Source organism: Betta splendens, chromosome 9, assembly GCF_900634795.4.
Source record: "Betta splendens chromosome 9, fBetSpl5.4, whole genome shotgun sequence".
Taxonomy (NCBI): domain Eukaryota; kingdom Metazoa; phylum Chordata; class Actinopteri; order Anabantiformes; family Osphronemidae; genus Betta; species Betta splendens.
The window spans coordinates 329787-350879 of NC_040889.2; the positions used below are offsets into that span (position 1 = coordinate 329787).

Sequence of the window (21093 nt, forward strand, 5' to 3'; positions counted from 1 at the left end):
AATATCTTCACTCCATTGATCAGGGCTTGGTATCGTCGCGGTGCACGTGCTTAACTCTGAGTCAATTAACTCAGAAATGCTTAAAGCTCCCTGATCATACAGCTTTTTACTCTAAAGAATATTGGACTTCAATTTCTCAGTAAGGTCTCTGTAAAATTTCATTCCATAAAACTCTTCAGATCGTCCACACTGCCCCTGTCAATATGTGGTTTTCACTCCCCATCAGCAAACGCTGTGTTTTCTGGTCGTGTTGCAAGCGAAGCTGCTCACCACACCTCTGTGCGGAAGCGCATACCTTTTTTGTTTTTTTTATATTGGCTCTAGGATACTATAGGTGGCAGTAGTGCGACATTGAAAATGCAATCCACCACAATCCTCCACAGAAGAAGAAGACCCACTACAAGACTGCACGACATTAGCCAGCCAACTGGTTCGGTAGCGTAGTAGAACCATGCGTCTACGATCCTGAATCTGACCCTGAAGCTGAAGAGGAGGCTGTTGAAGTCATCACATTTCGGCTGATGCAAGATGTGTCTCATTGTTAATGTCGCATTTACTTCAATTTAATTGATTTATGTAATTTGCGAAGCGGCTAGCGGTTGCTAATGTGTATGCTAAATGGCCTGTGCAGCTTGAATATTCACAACACGACTTACCTCGAAAACTCTCGCTAATAGAAAACACTATTTTAGCTTACATTATACAAATAAATAAAAGTTTAATAGCATAACTGAAATAATATAAACACATTTTACATTTACACATTTCAGTTTTTGTCTTACTTGTGCTGCTGCTCTGACATAATTTTATTTAAAAATGTGCATTAATATTTAGAGCAATCACTGCATGACCTACCTGGGAACAAAAAGCATTGGTTCAAATTATATATTGACCTGATGTATTTTTACTGCTTTTAATTATGTTTTTTGATCATTCTTGATAAATCTGACAGTAATATGTCTCTGTATCTGAAGTTGTTACAGGTATCTAGTCTACAGAGGCTAGTGAGCTGGTGCTGAGGATTCCTGGGTTGAAGAATCTGAGTTGCCATCTCTTCATGCTTGGGTTGTAGATGAAGGCTGAGTTTCTTGATGGATAAAACACTAAAACACTCATTGTATGATCGATGTAGACCACCTGTGGAATAACTTTTACCATTTGAGTAAAAATGTGTTTTTGTGAGTGCAATACTGATTTTTTTTAAATTTACATATAATTTATGCTTTTTATTTATGGCCGGTTCACCTTTATATCTTACCATATTAGAAAGAGAAAAACATGTAATTTCAATACTATGATTTCCTGAATAAAAGTGTTTTCCTTTCAGAAACAGAGTTCAGTGAAATACGTAAAAGTTAAAGCCAACTTTATTGTCAACCAAAAAAATGCCACTTCTCCAAAGCTAGAACTGTTACTTTCACACTCCAATGTGCAATGTATAGGTTACTGAGTTAATTAAGAAGTCTGGGGATTTAAAGACAGAAGCTTTTGCAGGGCCTTGCATATTAAATGCTTGATGGAAGTAGGGTAAACAGTCCATGTCCTGGGTAGGGGGTACACTTGGTTATGTTGGAGATTTGTTTCTGCAGCAGGACAGGTATGGTTGTAAATAGATGACCAGGGAGATGTGGTAATCCTTGTTCTCATCACTATTTGGAAGACTAAGCGGAAGCAGTCCTCTACCAGATGGAAGCTGTGGCTGTCCTCACCATAGCTTCATCAAAACAAAAGGTACTGCAATCAGAATTGTAGATTAGTGAAACGTTCATTATTATGTAGGTCAAAACCTTCTCTAATGTAAGAATACACAATACCAGACAAAGGCCTGTCTGTGCTAAAACAAAAGATAAACAGTTGTTACAATTCAAATAAAATCTAAACAGTATATACCAATTAAAATTAAAATCTTCTATTGCCTATCTTACTGTTGGTACATACAAACTTACATACCTTCACTCCTGAGCTGGGCAGCAGATGTCTGTGTACCAACAGTCTGCAGTGATTTCTCTGTTTGACAGCCTCCTTGCATGTGGGTAACTGGGATGTGTCCCCCTACAGTATAGAAAAGACAATTTTACATTTACTGTTAATTGTATTGGTCCTACAAATATAATGGCTATGGTACAAGCTATAGGTAACTGACCAGATAAGCAGCAGTTATTGTAGAGATGTGACTAATTAGCAACTACGCTTGCAACACAACACAGTAATCATTCCAACTAATCATGTTAGAATTTGATAGAACAATGACATAACCCCAAATCACAAGTTGATTTAGGCTGTGACACATGACGGGGTAATAACAAACATAACCGCGTTCATCTGCAGGTTCTTTTTGTAGCGATCGACCAGCTGTAGCTCTAAAGTGCAAAGACCTAACGGCATGCTAACGGCTAACGCAACACACAAACAGGAGCGGCAGCACGTCAACAGGACAAAAACTTGATCTACCGCTCCCTGCCTGTCGCCGATCGAAGGCCCATAGCTATTAGCTGTTCCCCAAACAGGTGTGCGATATCGCTGACTCAGAGCCGCACATTTGAAAGGGACAAAGGCTCGGTTGACTCGCTTTAGTTAGCAACGCTAGTGATTAGCTTGTCTCACATGTGGGTTACTACATTTTAAAAAGACCAACTAACATATTAGGACATCACAAGTATCAAGCATGTACTTACTACAGCGAGCTAGATCCACCGCTCCCTGCCTGTCGCCGCTCGAAGGGCGATAACGATCAGCTCTTCCCCACAGGTGTATGCGATTACAGAAAAGGCCAAAAGCTAGACCCACCACTTCCTGCCTGTAGCCGCTCAATGCCGATAGTCATTAGCTTTTCTCCACACAGGTGTGTGGCTGCAGGAGCCCACATGAGCACGTTTAAACGGGACAAAGGCTCGGTCGACTGTCTGTAGCCGTTGGCATAGCTAGCTAGTAACTTGCCTCACACATAGGTTACTACATTTTAAACAGACAAACTAACATTTTAAAACATTATAAATATCAAGCATGTACTTACTTCAGTGAGTGAATGATGGACTGTAGGAATAGATCATTTTTTTCCAACAGAAGCCGTGAAACAAATCCAGCATTGTACGCACCCTCGTTTGAAATGCACATACGTATAAATGCTGAGGCAGTGTTTCTGGCACCGGTCTGTTTAAAATAAAAGTGACTCACAAAGTCCTCATTTGTTGATCCCTTGGTAAAGTGAAGAGACTTTGGTGTTGGTTAAAACACCCAAGAACCAAACTATTTTTATAGGAGGACTTGGGCGCTGCCGTGTTCTTCTGTTCACGGTGAGTGAGAGGGGGGGGGATGGCGGAAGTCCAGTTTTGGTTCGGGATCATTGTGGGGGTGGTGGTTCAGGATTTGCAGGGAAGACTTCCTACCAATGGGACGACAGGGGAACAGTCTCAGTGTAGGACGAGGTCTGTCTCCATTGGATGAGAAAATTTACGTTTTCAAAATGTGAAAAAAGGAGGAAATGCATTTCTACCGTGCTCAGTGTGTGTGAACCATAGAGTCATAGGAAAGCGCCAAAATGTCTAAAAAGTGGATTTTGCATGATATGACCCCTTTAAACTTACTCTTATCAGCTGTTCTGAAACCGAAAACTCCAGGTTTGCAAACTCAGCGTAAATCAACTTTTAGTTTAGTTTAAACTCAGTTTGTTAAACCTCCTTCTTGAAACGGGCCCCTGTTCTCGAATGGACCCACGTCCTGCCATCTGTCTCCATCTTGGTTTGACAGAGGGACGTATGGAATTGTAGAATAAAAATCAACAAACACTTTTGTTCGTTAGTAAAAGAAATTGCAAGCACAGACCTGTGTTCATCCCAAAAGAGGGAAGTTGAGGCCAGTTTGTTGTGTGTGTGAATGCATAACTCGTCAAACTCTTCAAAGGACCAGAAGACACATGTTCTGTACAGGACAGGTCAGATGCATCTCTGGAGATCGTATCACATGGGGAAACAAGCTTGCATGAGGCCCTCAATTACAGCCCCCTCTCAGCAGCCAATCATAAGAGTACAGCTGAGCTGAAGTTAACACCAACAAAAGAGGGATTATTTAAAACAGTGGTCCCCAACCTTTTTTGCGCCACGGACCGGTTTAATGTCACAATATTTTAACGGACCGGTCTTTATGGTGAGGCGAAATATAACCCTAACCCTAACAAAAAAAAATGTTACGATTGGGATGAAAACTGTTATTTTCTATTTATAATAATAAACTTGCATCCACCATGTGTGCAGCTTTGACATGCTTGATCTCCAAGTGATGAAGCAGCTTGAAGGATTGATTGCCTTGTTAGAACCAGTCGCTGCACATTATGCAGAGCGGACTTGGAACAACCAGTCGTAATAAGTCCATGTTTTAGGTAGGACTGGTATTGTCTGTTAAATGCAGCTTTCTTTTTATTTGTAGTCGTTGGTTCTTCTTCTGCCTCATTGGCTCTTTTACGTTGCACAAAGAAACATGTTCGTTAGCTTGGGGGTTTTAATTTAGCGGTAATGTTTAACGTGTTATCTACCGGAGCAGGTAAGGTAGCGGTTGTAAGTAAGACAAGTGACCAGGACAAGCGTTTTAACGTGCCAAGACCGAGTCGTAGGCCGATTTAGCCAAGAGATTCATGTAATTTTCCAAAATAACATTGTTCAGAATCACACAATAAATAAAACAGAAATAATGTGAGATTTTTTTTCTTTACCAAATGACCCAGTGACTTGTACTGGTCCGCGGCCCGGGGGTTGGGGATCACTGATTTAGAATGTCTGTAGATGTAACATGCACTCCATCTGAAAGGGGAATTGAATGAACTGCTTATACTACACGAGATGTCTTCCTAATAAGTTTAACTGGGCATAAGTTTGAAAGCAAAAATATATGTTTAGATGTCTTGCTGCCAGATGTTGCTCAAGACAGTAAGTTTTTCTACAATAGTCATGCAGCAGTTGTCAATCAGCTGTTTGTTATCATTTTAAAATCACACTGTGCGAGGTTTTGAGCAAAAAGCGAGGCTTTATTGCAAACAGATAAGCATGAATTTGGATTAATTGAGCGTGTAAGCATATTTCTTCATTGCGTGTATGGATGTGTGTGTGTGTGTGTGTGTGTGTGTGTGTTTGTGGTACCGTCTTCTACATCACGTGAAAAGGAACCGTCACCTTCCTGCTTCCCCAACCATCAGTCTGATGTGAGCGCCCGAGTGGGTGAAGCCTGACGTAGCAGGGACAGTTCTTCTTCCAATGCCCCTCCTGACCACAGCCATAACAGACATTTTCTGGGTCTTCGCATGCAGCTCTATCACATCTGAAGCCCCTCTTGTTGTTGGTTTTTCGACTAGTGTCTGTGGCAGAGTGTGGTGGAAATTTCAAAAAGAGGCAGATAAGAGAGTTGTCTTTTGTGAGATTTATTACAAAAATAAAAGAAAATAAAAATAATGGGGAAAGCAAGTCAAAATCATGGATGTTGATCGTGCACATTGACAAACCAAAAACCAGCTAGGGAGATCAGTGCATACACCACGAAGGTGTGATGCAAAGAGCCCCCGATCCTCAAGTTGTCTTTGCCTTTTAATCCTTCTGTCCGAAAACGGTGGAACGTCTGTGTGGCCAAATCAGATTGCATGTAGCATCTCGTCCCTGTCACCCTGTCACACACCCTGTGTGTGTGGAGATGTTTACATTCTCACACCTCCATCACTGACGTCTAACTATCAGAGAGGAAGGAGCGCTAAGTCTCAACAGACAGAGAGACACCTCCCCGGCCATGGGTTTGGGAGCTAGAGTCCAGAGTCTATCAGGCAGAGAAACCATTGAACAACCTAGGTGAAATGTCGAATACATAAAACAGATGGAAGACAAAACATGACATAATAATTGCAGAACATAAGTCATAAATCATATAATAACTGCATAGAATAAGGAAGAAGCAATTTTTCCCATAACACTCCCCCCTTTTGATTACACATTAATCAAACACTAGAAAAAAACCACAAGAATAAAAATTGTCAAACATCGCATTTTGTAATACTAAAAGACCCTTGCAAATGAAAAAAATGAGTGTATTAACTCATCAAGATTCAAAAATACACCTTCAAATAAAATGCAGGTAACTTAGGTATAAAATGTTGGAGCCGTTTTTGTGGGTAGTTAAACAAGAATAACCTCTGTACAAGCATGTGAAGAAAATAAGCCAATAATCGTATTTGTATCAGATTATGTTTCGTGATCAGATAACAAACAACAAAGAGAGGAGAAATAAAAAGATTGTCACAATAAAGTAATTACCTATTGTAGTCTCAGCATCATCGTCATCATCATCAGAGAAACCAAGATCATCATCAAAGTCATTAAGTGAATTGGAGTCGGGGTTTCTGAACATTGTGTCATTTGATACGAGAGTGTTGCTGAGGTCGCACACATGATGAGACCTCTAACCAGTGTGATAACAAAACAACCAAGCAAAAGAATCACAGCCATCACAATGATAAAGGAAACAGCTTCAGACATGAGAACAGATTTTCATTTTCCAGACATTTCGTCTAGCCAATTCCAAGGGGAAGAATCTATACCTGAGTTGCAGCCCATTTCTCCCTGAGACTCTGAAGGCCGTGGAGCGCCTTCGCTACAGTACTATTAGAATCAGTGTTATTCGGGATGTAAGTACAGTACAACATGCCTCTCTGAGCATAACACAAATGCCTCCTTTCTCTGCTAACAACATGTCTACGATCATTTGACTCTGCCATGCCATCTGGGATGTAGGAGCCAATTGTTCCTTGTGAAGACCACGTCCCCCATGAGGGACATATCATGTAGAAGCTCCTTGAGTAACATTTCTGCTCTAAAAGAATGTACCCAACTTTCAGACAACCTGGTTTAGAAAATGGTCAAATGAACTGGATGTATATAAAATCTGTAAATAAAACTATAACTACTATACTACACTATTATAAAAAGAAAGTGTTAAGTTTATGGCTTCAGGATTTAAAAGTTTCTTATATTAAACCACCAACTAACAAAAACGGTTTGTGTAAAAAACTGTGGGTGGGAAGTTATGCTCTTTGAAGTGATGGATCTCTGAAGAATCTTCTGTTTAAGTTGTTCACAAACGTATCTGGTTACATCACATCAGGTAACAGCACTGCAGGACTCTGATGCTTTGGGGAGAAGGGGGTGGTGTGAAACCAGTCTAACTAGTGCTGTGGATTGGTCTTTAAGCTTGATTAGAAGATTCAAATGCTCATTTTTTAATTTAAAACAGCTTCTGAAGCAGGCAGACTGACACACACTACATCCTAGTGAATATGGCCGAATATAGAGAATGAGAATTTACAGATTGAGCGGTTCATTTTCGCTGATTTCAGTCGACTGTCAGTCACCTTTCTGACGCTGATCACACACTTATCACACCCTTATCAGCCGACTGTCAGCAGCCCCCCTTCTTGGTCTGTCTGGGGAAGGTGTTAAAAATGTTAATGAGGCCACCCCCATTTTAACACCAAAGATGCAATTCCAGGGTAAAACCAAAAGGTGGAGCTTTAGTATCTGACCCATAGAGTTAGGGTCAAACAGCAAGTATAGGCACAGTTCTGAGAACAGGACATAGATCTGATAATGTCAGTTCTACACTGTTTGCTAGGGCAGACAGACAAAGAGACAGACAATAGTCTGTCTAAACAGTCAACTAAAAAGTTGAGAAAACTCGAAAAGTTGACTTCATTTCAGAATTGAATGTTGTACTAACCTTTTTTAATCATAGATAAGCATCGGCAGCTCACGCTGCCACAGCTGCCAAACTACCTTCTGGAGGTTTATCAGTTACTGGCTGTATTAGGTTGAGTTGGACTTCACAAAATTACCTAATGAAATTATTAAATTCTCATTCTATATATTATTCTTATTCACTTGAATGTAGTGTGTGTCAGTCTGCCTGCTTCAGGAGCTGTTTTAAATTAAAAAAAGAACATTTCAATGTTCTAATCAAGCTTAGATGAACATAACAATAGAGAGCCTCTTTTCAGACAGAACGGCCATCCTCAGCACCAGTTAGACTGGTTTCACACCACCCCCTTCTCCCCAAAGCACCAGAGTCCTGCAGTGCTGTTACCTGATGTGATGTAACCAGATACATTTGTGAACTACCTTATCCATCCATCACTTATAAGATAACTTTTATATCCTAAAGCCATAGACTTAACACTTTCTTTTTAACAAGTTTTATTTACAGATTTTATAAACGTCCAGTTCATTTGACCATTTTCTAAACCAAGTTGTCTGAAAGTTGGGTCACTACATTCTTTTAGAGCAGAAATGTTTCTCAAGGAGCTTCTACATTATATGTCCTTCATGGGGAACATGGTCTTCACACCTTCTCACAGTCCTTTGTTCAACTGATGAGCCAGTTCTTTACAAGTGTGAAGTGAAGCCTATTGTAAATAGAGGATAGTGCCTAACTTTACTCAGACTGAAGGTTCCTGCACTCTTGGTAATGTTTCTGCTTTAAAAAAAGTCTGTAAGTTAACTTTAAAATTATTGAGCAGTCACAATCAGCCGATTGCGGTGACATTTGGCAGTAAAAGGTGACTGAAATGACACAGAACTGAAAGGCATAACTCATAACACATATGTATGCAGATCTCTGTATTTTGTTTCACTTGAATTTGTGTGGTAAACGAAAGACACCAGAGGCAAATTTACACCAGGAGTCTCTAGCTGGGAGCTCCTGTGCCTTAACCACCAGGCTGTTGGTCCTCTGAGGGAGACCTACTGTATAGACAGTAACTAAATTCCTTCATACAGCATTATGTTAACAGAGCCTTGATTTGAGTGAAACCTTTAAAGTTATGGATCCATGAAGAATTTTCTTTTTAAGCAGTTTACAAATATATTTGATTTTTATGTTTCAGGTGAAGTTGTGTGGAAGTTGAGTCATGTCAACTCTTTCAGTCTGGTGTCCTTCTTGGGGGAGGGTTCATCACACCTACTCACTTTTGTGTCTTTTGTTCACGTAACGAGCCAGTTCTTTGCAAGTGTGAAGTGAAGCCAAACTGGAGGATGATATGGAACTTCCCTCAGACTAAGGAAGCTTTTGGTATTTGTCAGTTATCAAAAAATGCCAGTAAATGTAGAGCTAAACATTACAATACAGTAATACAAACATTACAGTATAATTAAAACAAATAAAATATCCATGTGGATGTTGACTGAATGTTTGACTAAAGGTCATTGTATTCATAACACCTGTAATTTTCTACTTGCTTAGACATAAATAACTTTATATTCAGTTATAAACTACTTTACATTTAAGACGCTCATTTCTGTTCACTTCTAATCTGCCTGTGGGCCTGGTTTACACATCACTGCTCCACCTGGTGCATGAATGTGCTTGGTGGGCTTGGTGGAATGGTACCTAAGTCATGCTAATGTCATGACAAGATCAGTGTGAAATCCTGCAGCAACGAGGCAACGAAAATTTGCCGCTCCATCTGTAAGAATTTCATTAGGTACATTAGTAAATGTTATGGTTCCTGGGGTCATTTTATATTTCCTGCTTTATTTTGTCGGTTTCCTGTCTTTGTGTTTTTGTTCCGGGGTCGCCCCTGGTCACATGACCCCGCAGCCGGTTTCCATCATGCAATCAATTTAGGTATAAAGGCTCTGGCACTCACCTCATACCTCTTCCAGATTGTTGCGTGATATCCACCACATTCCAGCATACCTTTTGATTGTCTACTTAGTTCGAGATCGTGTTTCTGTCCCTGACTTCTGCTAGAGCCCTGCCTGTACCTTTGCCTTAGAAGAACGCTGGTAATGTATCCGATTGTCTGACCCTGAGAAAGCCTGCTCCTTACCTGGTACCTTTGCCGTGTCGAACTGTTATCGAACTCCTGCCTGTCCCATTCGAGATTTTTCTGTGTATGACCTGGACCGTCTGTACTAACCATTGTGGAATAAAGACTGAGAATTCTACGCTACGATACGTGTCTCCTGTTGTCCGCCCTGTGCATGTGGGTCTGACATCTGCCAAAGTGCGACTCAACCTAATACAGCCAGTAACTGATAAACCTACAGAAGGTAGTTTGGCAGCTGTCTGTCTGTCTGTCTGTCTGTCTGTCTGTCTGTCTGTCTGTCTGTCTGTCTGCCATACCAAACAATGTATTATCAGTGATTAGCGTAAAAAAGGGCACTGACAGTCGACTGAAATCAGCGAAAATGAACCGCACCATCTGTATTACTATTTAGTACATTACACTGTTTGATTAAGTAATTAATCACATACTTCCTCTATATCCTTTTAAAAATAAAAGCAACAATCCAAATTTTTAGCTTTAATAGCACTTTTTTTGCTTTTGAATTGGTAACTGTGACTAGTTAAAAAATATTTTATAGTTTAGCTATTAAGCACATTCACCTCCTCCAAATCCTTTCACAATAAAAACACCAAATAAAATCTTTAGCTTTAATAGCATTTTTTCTGCTTTCAACTTCTTTATTATATGACTAGTTACTTACACTGATATACAGATGGAGCGGCAAAGTTCCGATGCCTCGCTCCTGCCGGATTTGATCTGATCTTTTCATGACATTAGCATGACTTAGGTACCATTCCACAAGTGGCATATTTTCTTCCTTCAGTTTTTTCTTCAGTGTCTGTGCTCATTGGGGCTTCGTGCACATTTTCTGGTTCCAGGAAATTTCTTTGCTGTATCATTTGTATTGTACCTCGTCAATCTCAAATTTTGATAGTGGTTGCCGTTTGTGGATGTTGGAACACTGAGCTACTAGGTGCTTCGCCATCAGCCTTGAACGTGACCCAAGCCGCCCACACAGAACCCCCCAGGCAGAGCTGCAGCAGTCACAGAGACAGCACACGAGGTCACAGCAGACCATCGTGGGTCAACTTTTGTTGGTGAGAAAGCACTTAGGAAAGCACTGGTAATTTTATAGTGGGACACCAATTTTTCGAAAGAGGTAAACTTGTCTCGTGTGAAAATATGTTTCAGATGTGTTATTCCTTTGATATGCCAAGTTGGTGTCAGGTTTTGGCAGAGATCGGACCCACATGCACAATGATTATGCGACAGACGGGTGGTAAAGTTCAAGGGTTTAATGCAGTTTTCGTGGTCACAGATAGTCCAGGTCATGCACGGATAAACATGGGATTGCAGTACAGGAGGGACAGGCGTGATCGGTTCCAATAGCGGTCGTGGGTCAAAACCAGGAGGCTCAGATTTCCAGGTTTGAATCGGCAGGCTAAGACGGTTTCAGTAACAGGCAGAGATCAGCAACAGAGACAGCGGGCTTACAGTACCGGTCAGGATCAGACGAGAAGCGGTAGTCAGGAACACGGAAACAGGTCGGCAACGGGGTAAGCTGAACGAGAGAATGCTGGAAAGTGAAGTCATGGATTCAACGATCTGGCAACAGGTTATGGGAACTGGTGGTGGTTAAGTACACAGGTGAGTGATGACTGATTCAAGACAGGTGTGTGTAATGACAACCGGAAGTGAGGCTGGAGCTAACGGGATGAGGCTAGAAACCGGATATGCTACACAATAAAACAGGATGTGAACACAGGGGCCTGACAATACCCCTCCCCCCCTAGGGCATCTTCCACAGCGCCCACGGAAACCCCCCCAGCCAGGGCGGGCGGAGGGAGGCTTCAGGAGGAGGGAACAGATCCAGACCCTCCAGTCGTGGCCTGGCTGAGCTGAGGCGTGCCAGGTACCCATGGCGCAGGTTGGATAGGCGGCGACGTACTCCAGCACGTCCCGTTTCATGGACGGCCACCAGAATCTTTCTCCAACCCTGAACGTTTTCCGTGGAGCGGCTGGATGACCGCTAACCGAAGAGGCGTGTGCCCACTGAATGACCTCTACCCGGAGATCAGGTGGGACAAATAGGCGATTAGGAGGGCATGCTGGTGGAACCGGAAGGTCCCGTACGGCCTCCCTGACGTGACGCTCCACCGGCCAGGAAACCGCCCCAGCAGGCACTCCAAAATGGTCTCAGGTTCCGTGGATTCTTCCGGTGCCTCGTGGAGTCAAGACAGTGCGTCGGGCTTGGTATTTTTAGAACCTGGTCTATAGGAGAGGTGAAAGTTAAAACGGCTGAAAAACAGAGCCCACCTGGCCTGGCGCAAATTCAGTCGTCTGGCGGTTCTCAGGTACTCCAGGTTCTTGTGGTCCTTATACACCATAAATGGTTGTTCCGCTCCCTCCAACCAGTGTCTCCACTCATCGAGCGCCACCTTGACGGCTAGCAGCTCCCAGTCCCCGATACTGTAATTCCTCTCCGCTGGCGACAATTTCCTGGACATAAAGGCACAAGGATGGAGCCTACCTCCGGCTGGGTCTCTCTGGGAAAGAACTGCTCCTACACCCGTGTTGGAGGCGTCCACCTCCACGATGAACTGTCCTCCCGTGTCCGGGTGCTGATGTGAAGCTCTCTTTCAGTTGCCGAAAGGCTGCATCTGCGTCCGCTGTCCACTTAAAGGGAGACCTGACGGAGGTTAAGGCATGCAGTGGAGCCGCGATGCTGCTGAACCGTCGGATGAACTTGCGGTAGAAGTTGGCGAATCCCAGAAACCGCTGGACATCCCTGCAGCACTGGGGAACCGGCCATTTTTCCATCGCCCGCGTTTTGGCCGGATCCATCTGGATTCGGTCCTGTGACACTATGAAGCCGAGAAATGCCACGGTCTCCACGTGGAATTCACATTTCTCGGCTTTCACAAATAGTCTGTGTTCGAGCAATCGTTTGAGCACCTGACGGAGATGTGCTCCTCCTTGGAGCGGGAAAAAATTAGGATATTATCCAGATACACGAAAACGAAGCTGTTGATCATAGAACCCAATATCTCATTGACAAACGATTGGAAGACAGCTGGTGCGTTTGTGAGACCGAATGGCAAAACCAAGTATTCGTAGTGTCCGTTGGGCGTATTGAAGGCCGTCTTCCACTCGTCGCCCTCGCGAATACGCACCAAGTGGTATGCGTTGCAGAGATCTAACTTGGTGAAGCAGGTGGCTCCTTAAAGCAACTCAAACACAGCTGACAATAGTGGTAGTGGATAAGAGTCCCTAATGGTTTTGTCATTCAGCCCACGATTATCTATGCATGGCCTTAATGACCCATCCTTCTTGCGGGTGACGAGGAAGGCCGTATGATTTCTGATGAGAGTCCTGAATCCAGATATTCTTTCATGGCTGTTTGTTCCTTTGGTGATAGGTGGAAAAGCCTGCCCTTGGGTGGCGCCGTACCTGGCCTCAGGTTAATAGCGCAGTCATGTTTCCTGTGCGGTGGGAGAGATGTGGCTCTAACCTTACTAAAAACCATACAGAGGTCATAGTAGCACTCAGGGACGCCGGTAAGGTCTGCCTCCTCTCCTCCTTCCATACACAACACGCTCTGAGGATCCTCTGGCTCAGTGATAGGCTGGAAGCAGGTATTCCGGCACTCCAGGTCCCATTCGCGCACCTCTCCGCTCCTCCAGTCCAGCGTGGGATTGTGTCTCCTTAACCAGGTGTGTCCTAAAATAATGGGGTGATAACAAGACTCTACAACTAAAAACGTGATTCTTTCTGAGTGTCCATCAGCAAATGTCATAGAAACAGGTGCAGTGTGGTACGTGACTCACTACAATCTGCGGCCGTCCAGCGCCACTGTCCCCACCGGTGACGCTAACGGTGCCGTGTGGATGCCCATGCGATCAACCAGCCCTGCGTCCATCAGGCGTCCGCACCAGAGTCTATTAGCACCGCCTGCTGGACCGAGCGGGTATTAGAAAATAACGTCACAGTTGGAAGAGACCGTGTGGAGGCACTGCCGAGAATGGTTCGGCTCATCGCTATCCTCCGTGCTAGTGATGAGCCTGGTCTTTTAGCGGACACCTTGCAGCAAAGTGTCCTGCCTGTGCACAGTACATGCATAACTGTTGGGTGCAGTGTCTGCGTCTTTCCTCCTCGGTGAGCCGTACGCGCCCGATCTGCATTGGCTCCTCTGTCCTTGGAGGTTCTCCTGTGCTCCTCTGAAAAGGCTGGTCAACCGTCTCCCTCGGCGGTCTCCTTGGACTCTGGACCTGGTAATGATGTGGCCCACTCGCCCTCTCCTCACCGTGATGCTCGCGTTCGCTGTTCGCCAGCCGGCGATCAATGCGTATGGCCAACGCGATCAGCTCGTCCAGAGCACTGGGTAGGTCACAGCTTGCCAGGGCAGTCTTTAACCCGGTGGGATAATCCGCGGATGAAAACATCCCCAAGGGCTGTGGCGTCCCAGCCGGCCTCCACCGCCAGGGTCCGGAACTCTATGGCGTACTTGGCCGTAGTTCTTCTCCCCTGTCAGATGTTCACCAGTCTTTGTGCAGCTTCGCGTCCCGGAATGATTTCCTGAAAGATCTGTTTTAAAGCCTCCGAAAAGGAGGTGAACGTGGCCACGCAGGGAGAACCATTCTGCCACTCTGCTGTCGCCCACGCCTCCGCCTCACCTGTCAGGTGGGAAATGGCGTAGGCTACGCGCAATCTCTCTGTAGGGAAAGCAGGTGAGTGCAACTCAAAGTGAATCTCGCACTGGTTGATTTCGCCCGAGAACCGTGTAGGTGCTCCCAGGCGAGCGTCGGAAGCCGGGGTGGCGGCCACGGGAACCGCAGGGGTCGCACTTGCCGCGGCAGTGGCTACGGGAACCTGAATCGGCATCTTCTCACCAGCTGTGCTCTGAGCTAGCTGACTCACCGCCCCCGCCAAGTCAGTCATGGCTGCTTCTTGCCGCAGAGCTCAGTCCGCCAACTTCTGCAGCGCGTTATTCGTCTTCTCCTCCTGCTCGCTGAGCGGCTGTCCCTGAGCAAGGAGAGCAGCACGGAGGGTCTCAACGCTGGCTGGGTCCTTGTCGGGCCAGATCGTTCTGTCAGGTTTTGGCAGAGATCAGACCCACATGCACAGCGTTGAGGCGACAGACAGGTGGTAAAGTTCAGGGGTTTATTGCAGTTTTCGTGGTCAGTCCAGTTCATGAACGGATAAACACGGGATTGCAGTACAGGAGGGACAGGCGTGATCGGTTCCAAAAGCGGTCGTGGGTCAAAACCAAGAGGCTCAGATTTCCAGGTTTGAATGGGCAGGCTAAGACAGTTCCAGTAACAGGCAGAGTTCAGCAACAGAGACAACGGGTTTACAGTACCGGTCAGGATCAGACGAGAAGCGGAAGTCAGGAACACGGAAACAGGTCGGCAACAAGGTAATCTCAACGAGAGAATGTTGGAAAGTGAAGTCATGGATTCAACGATCTGGCAACAGGTTATGGGAACTGGTGGTGGTTAAGTACACAGGTGAGTGATGCCTGATTCAAGATAGGTGTGTGTAATGACAACCGGAAGTGAGGCTGGAGCTAACGGGATGAGGCTAGAAACCGGAAATGCTTCACAATAAAACAGGGTGTGAACACAGGGGCCTGACAGTTGGAAAGTGTATTGCCTTTTTGTTTTGTATGATGTCTGGATTGTTCCAAAGAGATGTGTTTAGGAGTAAGCAAAGATCCATTAATTTTAAGAAAATCCCACCAGGCTGTCAGAGATGATCTTATGTTAATGCTCTGGTAGCAACTATGTTGTTTGGATTTGGTAGATCTGCAACTTTAATATTTCCACAAAATGTTTGTTCAAATGTCTATCCATACGGAGTTCTGATGGCATGGGTTTTATCCATTTGTAAACATGGCTCAGTCTGTTGGCAAGAAAATAGTGGTTGAAGTTAGGTAGTTCTAGTCTGCCGTTTGGATTTTTTGAAGAGTTTTTAAACTAATTCGTGGTGGATTGGTTTTCCACAAAAACTGTGAGATGTTTGGGTCTAATGTGTTAAACCACACCTGACCTGGCTGAGTCTGAATCATTGAGAATATGTAATTAATTTTTGGCAGGATCATCGATTTTATGGTGGCAATTCTTCCCATAAGTGAAATGGGTAAGGACTGCCATCTTTTGAGGTTGGCTTCTATTTGTTTTAATAATTGTGTTGTAGTTTAGATCCATTAGCTCTGATAGCCTAGACGGCAATTCAATGCCGAAGTGTTTAAAGTTCCCGGAGTGGAGTGTGGTAGAAGAGATGTTATTCATTAAAGTTATTGCTGCAGCTAGAGGTACAATAGATATTGCAAATAGTGATGGAGAAAGTGGGCAGCCCTGTCTGGTCCCTCTATGCAGATTAAACCTTGGTGAGGTCTGGTTATTTGTTCTCACTGTGGTGTTTCCTGAGCTGTACAATATTTAGACCCAGTCTATGAATGATTTGCCAATGCCGAATTTATGCAGAGTGGCTAAGAAACTTCCAGTTTACTCTATCGAAAGGTTTTCTGCATCTAAGGAGACAAGGGCTGACTCTAGTTTATGGGTGATGACATAATCAATTAAATTGATTAATCTGTTTATACTGTTTGTTGACTGTCTACCTTTAATGAAGCCTGTTTGATGAGAGTGAATTATACTTGGAGCGATATTTTCTAATCTTCTAGCAAGTGCTTTACACACTATTTTTAAATCTACATTTATTAGTGAAATTGGTGTGTAAGTTGATGGCAGCATAGGGTCCTCTTCTAGTTTTTTGATCAGGCTTATGAAGTCTGAATTCATATTGGTAATGAAAATTCATATTGGTAATGAATCAATGCTGTTGTTTAAATTTAAATACCATTTTGTAAAAGCTGTGTGCCAGCATGCAAAAAAATTCAGTTGGAAATCCATCTGGCCCTGGCGCTTTTTTATTTTGGCATTTTCATGTTGTTCTGCCAAAGACAACAATAAGTCTAGAGTTGTGGTTTGTTCTTCCTTTAACTTTGGCAAGTCTAGTTTATTCAGAAGCACAGCATACACAGACACTAACCAAATAAAGACTCAATTACAATAACAGTTTAAAGAGTCACTGCTCTGCTGCTGGTCAACATATCGGCTCATGTCCTGGCTCAGGCTTTTAATGGGTCACAGTTGCTTGGATTTTGCAGGCTGCAGATTAAAAAAAACCAAACCAATTAGAGATTAGAAAGAAGAGTGGCCATCTTATGTACAAAATAGCTGATAAGACATTAACTTCCTAACGTACTTTGTGTTTAACTCAGTTGAATTGTCACTTATCTCGAAGATAACACTGAACATGAGCAAATGTTCACTGTGTGCAACTTGCATTTGGAATCATCATAAATAAAGTACAAACTAAAGGTTTTGGTAAGAAGTGAGTTCCTGGATTTTACCCTGAGCTTGTTTAAACATGGGACGAACCTTGAACTTCAGTAACACTTGGTTCACTTCTTTCATCTGTCTATTGATGAAAGGTTTCTGTAGATTATTCACTAGTTCAGACACTTTACAGCTTCGTATTAATTGTGGATCCTCACAACAAGGATGACTGATTTAAAAGTGAAGATGGTAAAGAAGAAGCTTATTTTAGACATGTTAACTGTAAACTGTATATAAAGATAAGACATTACACCAACACAACATTGATGGAGACATTTATTAAAAATGAATTTTCCATCAATACTTCTAAAGAGAATGTACAGGTTAAAGTCATTGTCAGGCTTCATGATGCTACAATTCAGGTGCCTCTAAAGGAGGAGGACCATGCTGAGCACTCTGTAAGTCATAGAGAAGGTGATCAGCAGGCCCAGTATATAGGACAGACCCCTAGAGGGCTGGGGCAGCGCAGCAACATAGGCAACAGTGTGGAAGATCCGAGACGCCACAAAGAGGCGGAAGTGAAGCAGAGCAGTTCCAAGCTCAGGTACCGTCAGGGAGTAGAGCAGGCCAATGAGCACGAAGGGAAGGACATTCTCCAGGTCGTTCTGGTGGCACCTGAATACAACGAACACAGAGTCAGAACCTAATGGACTTGATGCAGCTTAGAGCTCCTGCACCTGCTAGACATCCTGCTGGAACTAGTGCTATAGTGAGGCCTTCCTTGTTTTCAATAGGTGTCTGGTGAGATGCCTGAAAGTTTTTGCTTGATAGAGGAGGAGTCATGGTAGTTGAATGCTTAACCTACTTACACCCAGCTTCGTCCACCTACTGAACCTGTTCTCTACAGCTGTGATGTAAAACCTAATGCAGGAAGAATGTGTTACTTTCCTCAGGCTAAAGACATTTACTGATTAGATGGACATTGTTTCTACTTTTAAGCAAAAGTCCTGTTACAAAATATAACCTCACCTGGATAATAAGAATCTTCACTCACATTTTGCCATTTATAGTTAAGATTCTGTGTCAATAATAATCCATATAATCTATTGTACCTGTGGATTTGTTATTAGTGCAGACATGTAGTATCAGTGCTTTATTATGTAGTTCCTCTGAGGATGAGTCGAAATAACGTTTCTAAATAATAAACATATTACATTGTTGTCTACCACACACTGTAGACATTCTCCATCAGCTTACCTTCGAACTCGCTCCACATCAGGATGAGTTCTCAGCAACTTCTTGTCTTTAGTTTTTCCTAGATCTTCCTCATTAGCAAAGGCCTAAATGGCAGCGACAAGAAAAACAGTAATCATTAATAACAGCTTGTAGTGGGAAGGATTAAGACGTCATCCTTCTTTTCTGTATTTCTTATTCTATGGCTACAACTCACCCCTCTAGTTATGCGGTAGTACCCAGTCAGAGGCCCCATCAGCATCATTTTCACTATGACGATGGCAGCATAGGTGCTGAACGCCAGAAAAACCTCATTGTCTATAAGATTTGTCATGTCTGCTGGTTTGAGGACACAACACAAAAAGAAACAAACAGGAGCTAGTTACACTCAAACTTACACAACAAACTGCTCCAGTGTACAGCATACTACTATACACTATACTATACTATGCACTCATAACCTGTGTGTAGATTAGAAGTCAAAAACTCACTGCTCAAAGAGAAGTCACAAGTCCATTATGGTTTTCATAGAGTTTGGACAGAAAAGAAACACAGCTCCACTTCCACTACAGGCTTTAGTTACAATTACATAAAGTACCAAGGTTCTTGTGTCTTTTAATCATCCACTGTCCAAAAAATACAACTTAGTGTTTGAAAGCTCAACTCACCGTTTGGCTCGCGGCAACTCTGCAGAAGTGAAGCAAGTCTGGATCTGTGAAATAAATGCCTAAACACACCCTGACCTATGACCTACTTCCTCCCAGGGGCGTGGTGACATAGCTTACTGTAGTTACAAAGCATAAATCCACATGCTCACTACTTGTTAGCTTACACCACAACCTTTAACCAGAAGAGAGGCAAGGTATCTCAACCTGAACCAGGTCTAATAAAATTTATTGGGTCGGATCTGTTCCAGGTCCACGTAACCTGCTCTGGAGCAGGTTATGTTTAGGAGTAAGTTTGTTTCGAAGGTTTGATGACGAGCGCGTGGACATGGAGACGCAGCTTATTAGAGTTTATTACCACCGTGAGAGGGTCATAAGGCCACGTATTGATGTTTTTTCCTAACCGGATGAGGGAGCGTTAACGTTTTTTCAAAGAATCATTCATGTATTTAACGAACCATTTGAAACCCTTCATTTCAAACTTAACAAACACGGTTCTGCACTTACCACAGAAAGTATTCTGTGCGTAGCTCTTCGTTTTTTGCATTTGTGTTTCATTTTGACTTGGGACAGAGTTCCTCTTGCTCCAGAAGGATTACTAAGGATTATTATTATCCAATATTTTTCAAATCTCATTGAATTAATAGTACAAAACGATGTGAAAGTTATGTTTAATTTTCAATTACAATAAAGGAGGAGAGTAAAATAATGGTAATTAAATAAACTCATGCATTTAGCGTGTTGGCTGACTGACGGTAAGCGTATCGCGTCACTTCCGGTTACTGAGGTTTGCTGTCGCTGTGTGTGTACGGCGTTACTCACCGCTCTTTTCTGAATATTATCGTTTTATATCTGGTAGCGACTGCTAAGAGTTGCAAAACAAGCTTGTAACACTCAAGCATCTTTTCCTTTCATTAAATGTCCTGCTAATTTTCACTGTTATCTAAGTGTTTTCTCCGCTAGCGTAGCTCCTAGGTTACTTTCCTGCTATGGCTTCCCCCTTTTCCTCTCCCTCTCGCTCTGTTCGGTGCTCGGTGTGTCTTATGTTTAGCTTATCCTCTGCCTCCTTTAGTGATGGTAATGGGATCTGTAATAGGTGTACGCTAGTTGCAGGGTTGGAGGCGAGGTTGTTAGACTTAGAGTCTCGGCTTCGCACCTTAGAAAACAGGCCAGCTAGCCAGGCCCCTTTAGCCGGTGCGGAGCCTCCTAGCTTAGCTGCTACCAGTCCCCCGGCAGGTCCCAGGCAGCTGGGTCACGGCTCGTAAGAAACGTAGCTTTAGGCAGGCGCCCACGGTTCACCACCAACCGCTTCACGTTTCAAACAGATTTTCCCCACTCAGCGACACACCCGCTGAGAAACCCACTTTGATCATTGGTGACTCCATAGTCCGAAACGTGAAGTTAGAGAATCCAGCGGTCATAGTTAGGTGTTTGCCTGGGGCCAGAGCGGGCGATATTGAGTCTTATCTTAAGCTCCTGTCTAAGGATAAGCGTAAGTACGCTAAGATCGTAATACACGCAGGAGCTAATGACGCCCGGTTACGCCAATCGGAAGTCACTAAAACTAACATTGAGTCGGTGTGTGCGTTCGCCAAAACAATGTCGGACTCCGTAGTTTTCTCTGGACCCCTCCCCAATGTGACCAGCGATGACATGTATAGCCGGCTGTCATCGCTCCACCGCTGGTTGTCTAGGTGGTGTCCTGCAAACGATGTGGGCTTTGTGGCTAATTGGAGCACTTTTTGGGGAAAACCTGGGCTGATTAGAAGAGACGGCGTCCACCCCACGTTGAACGGAGCCTCTCTGCTTTCTAGTAACATGGCCATGTTGCTTAGTCTCCCCACTCCGTGACATCTCAGAGTGGAGCCCAGGATGCAGAGTCGCAGTCTTACACGCCTCTCTGCATGTTCTCTACAGCCGCGACCCACTCTTAGTCTTAGTTATCGCATAGAGACTGTGTCTGCTTCTCGACCACCTAAACTATACAAGTCACAAACAAATCAAAGAGGAGTGACTTACCAGAATTTAATAAACATCA

At 43.6% G+C, this 21093-nt stretch overlaps 1 protein-coding gene, 1 long non-coding RNA gene and 1 pseudogene across 5 annotated transcripts; all 3 read right to left on the minus strand.

The window, feature by feature from the left end:
• Positions 1 to 292: 292 nt before the first annotated feature.
• On the minus strand, positions 293 to 6883 carry LOC129604672 (uncharacterized). Its single transcript, XR_008695749.1, has 3 exons — positions 3014 to 6883; positions 1951 to 2052; positions 293 to 1734 (listed from the first exon to the last, which is right to left on the minus strand). It is a non-coding gene; the product is annotated as an uncharacterized LOC129604672 (long non-coding RNA).
• Positions 6884 to 8913: 2030 nt separating this feature from the next.
• Positions 8914 to 14752, minus strand: LOC129604618 (uncharacterized; annotated as a pseudogene).
• Positions 14753 to 17475: 2723 nt separating this feature from the next.
• On the minus strand, positions 17476 to 20620 carry LOC114861877 (microsomal glutathione S-transferase 1-like). 4 transcript variants are annotated; one of them, XM_029161549.3, is made up of 4 exons: positions 19059 to 20620; positions 18608 to 18729; positions 18415 to 18497; positions 17476 to 17832 (listed from the first exon to the last, which is right to left on the minus strand). In XM_029161549.3, the coding sequence occupies exons 2-4, from the start codon at positions 18722 to 18724 to the stop codon at positions 17586 to 17588; spliced, it is 447 nt and encodes a 148-aa protein (XP_029017382.1). In that variant the 5' UTR covers positions 18725 to 18729; positions 19059 to 20620; the 3' UTR covers positions 17476 to 17585. The 4 variants fall into 4 exon arrangements, with proteins under 4 accessions (XP_029017382.1, XP_029017380.1, XP_029017381.1 ...); XM_029161547.3 differs by having other exon boundaries at positions 18608 to 18726; positions 19059 to 20618; XM_029161548.1 differs by lacking the exon at positions 19059 to 20620 and adding an exon at positions 18882 to 19052 and having other exon boundaries at positions 18608 to 18726.
• Between the last annotated feature and the right edge of the window lie 473 nt (positions 20621 to 21093).

What these genes read in the sequence shown, in the direction of transcription:
- LOC114861877 (XM_029161549.3), bottom strand. Translation starts at nt 18,724, where the DNA reads ATGACAAATCTTATAGACAATGAGGTTTTTCTGGCGTTCAGCACCTAT. An exon ending in ACTACCGCATAACTAGAGGG is followed by an intron (nt 18,498 to 18,607) that starts GTGAGTTGTAGC and finishes GCTGCCATTTAG; the next exon opens with GCCTTTGCTAATGAGGAAGA. An exon ending in GATGTGGAGCGAGTTCGAAG is followed by an intron (nt 17,833 to 18,414) that starts GTAAGCTGATGG and finishes CGTTGTATTCAG; the next exon opens with GTGCCACCAGAACGACCTGG.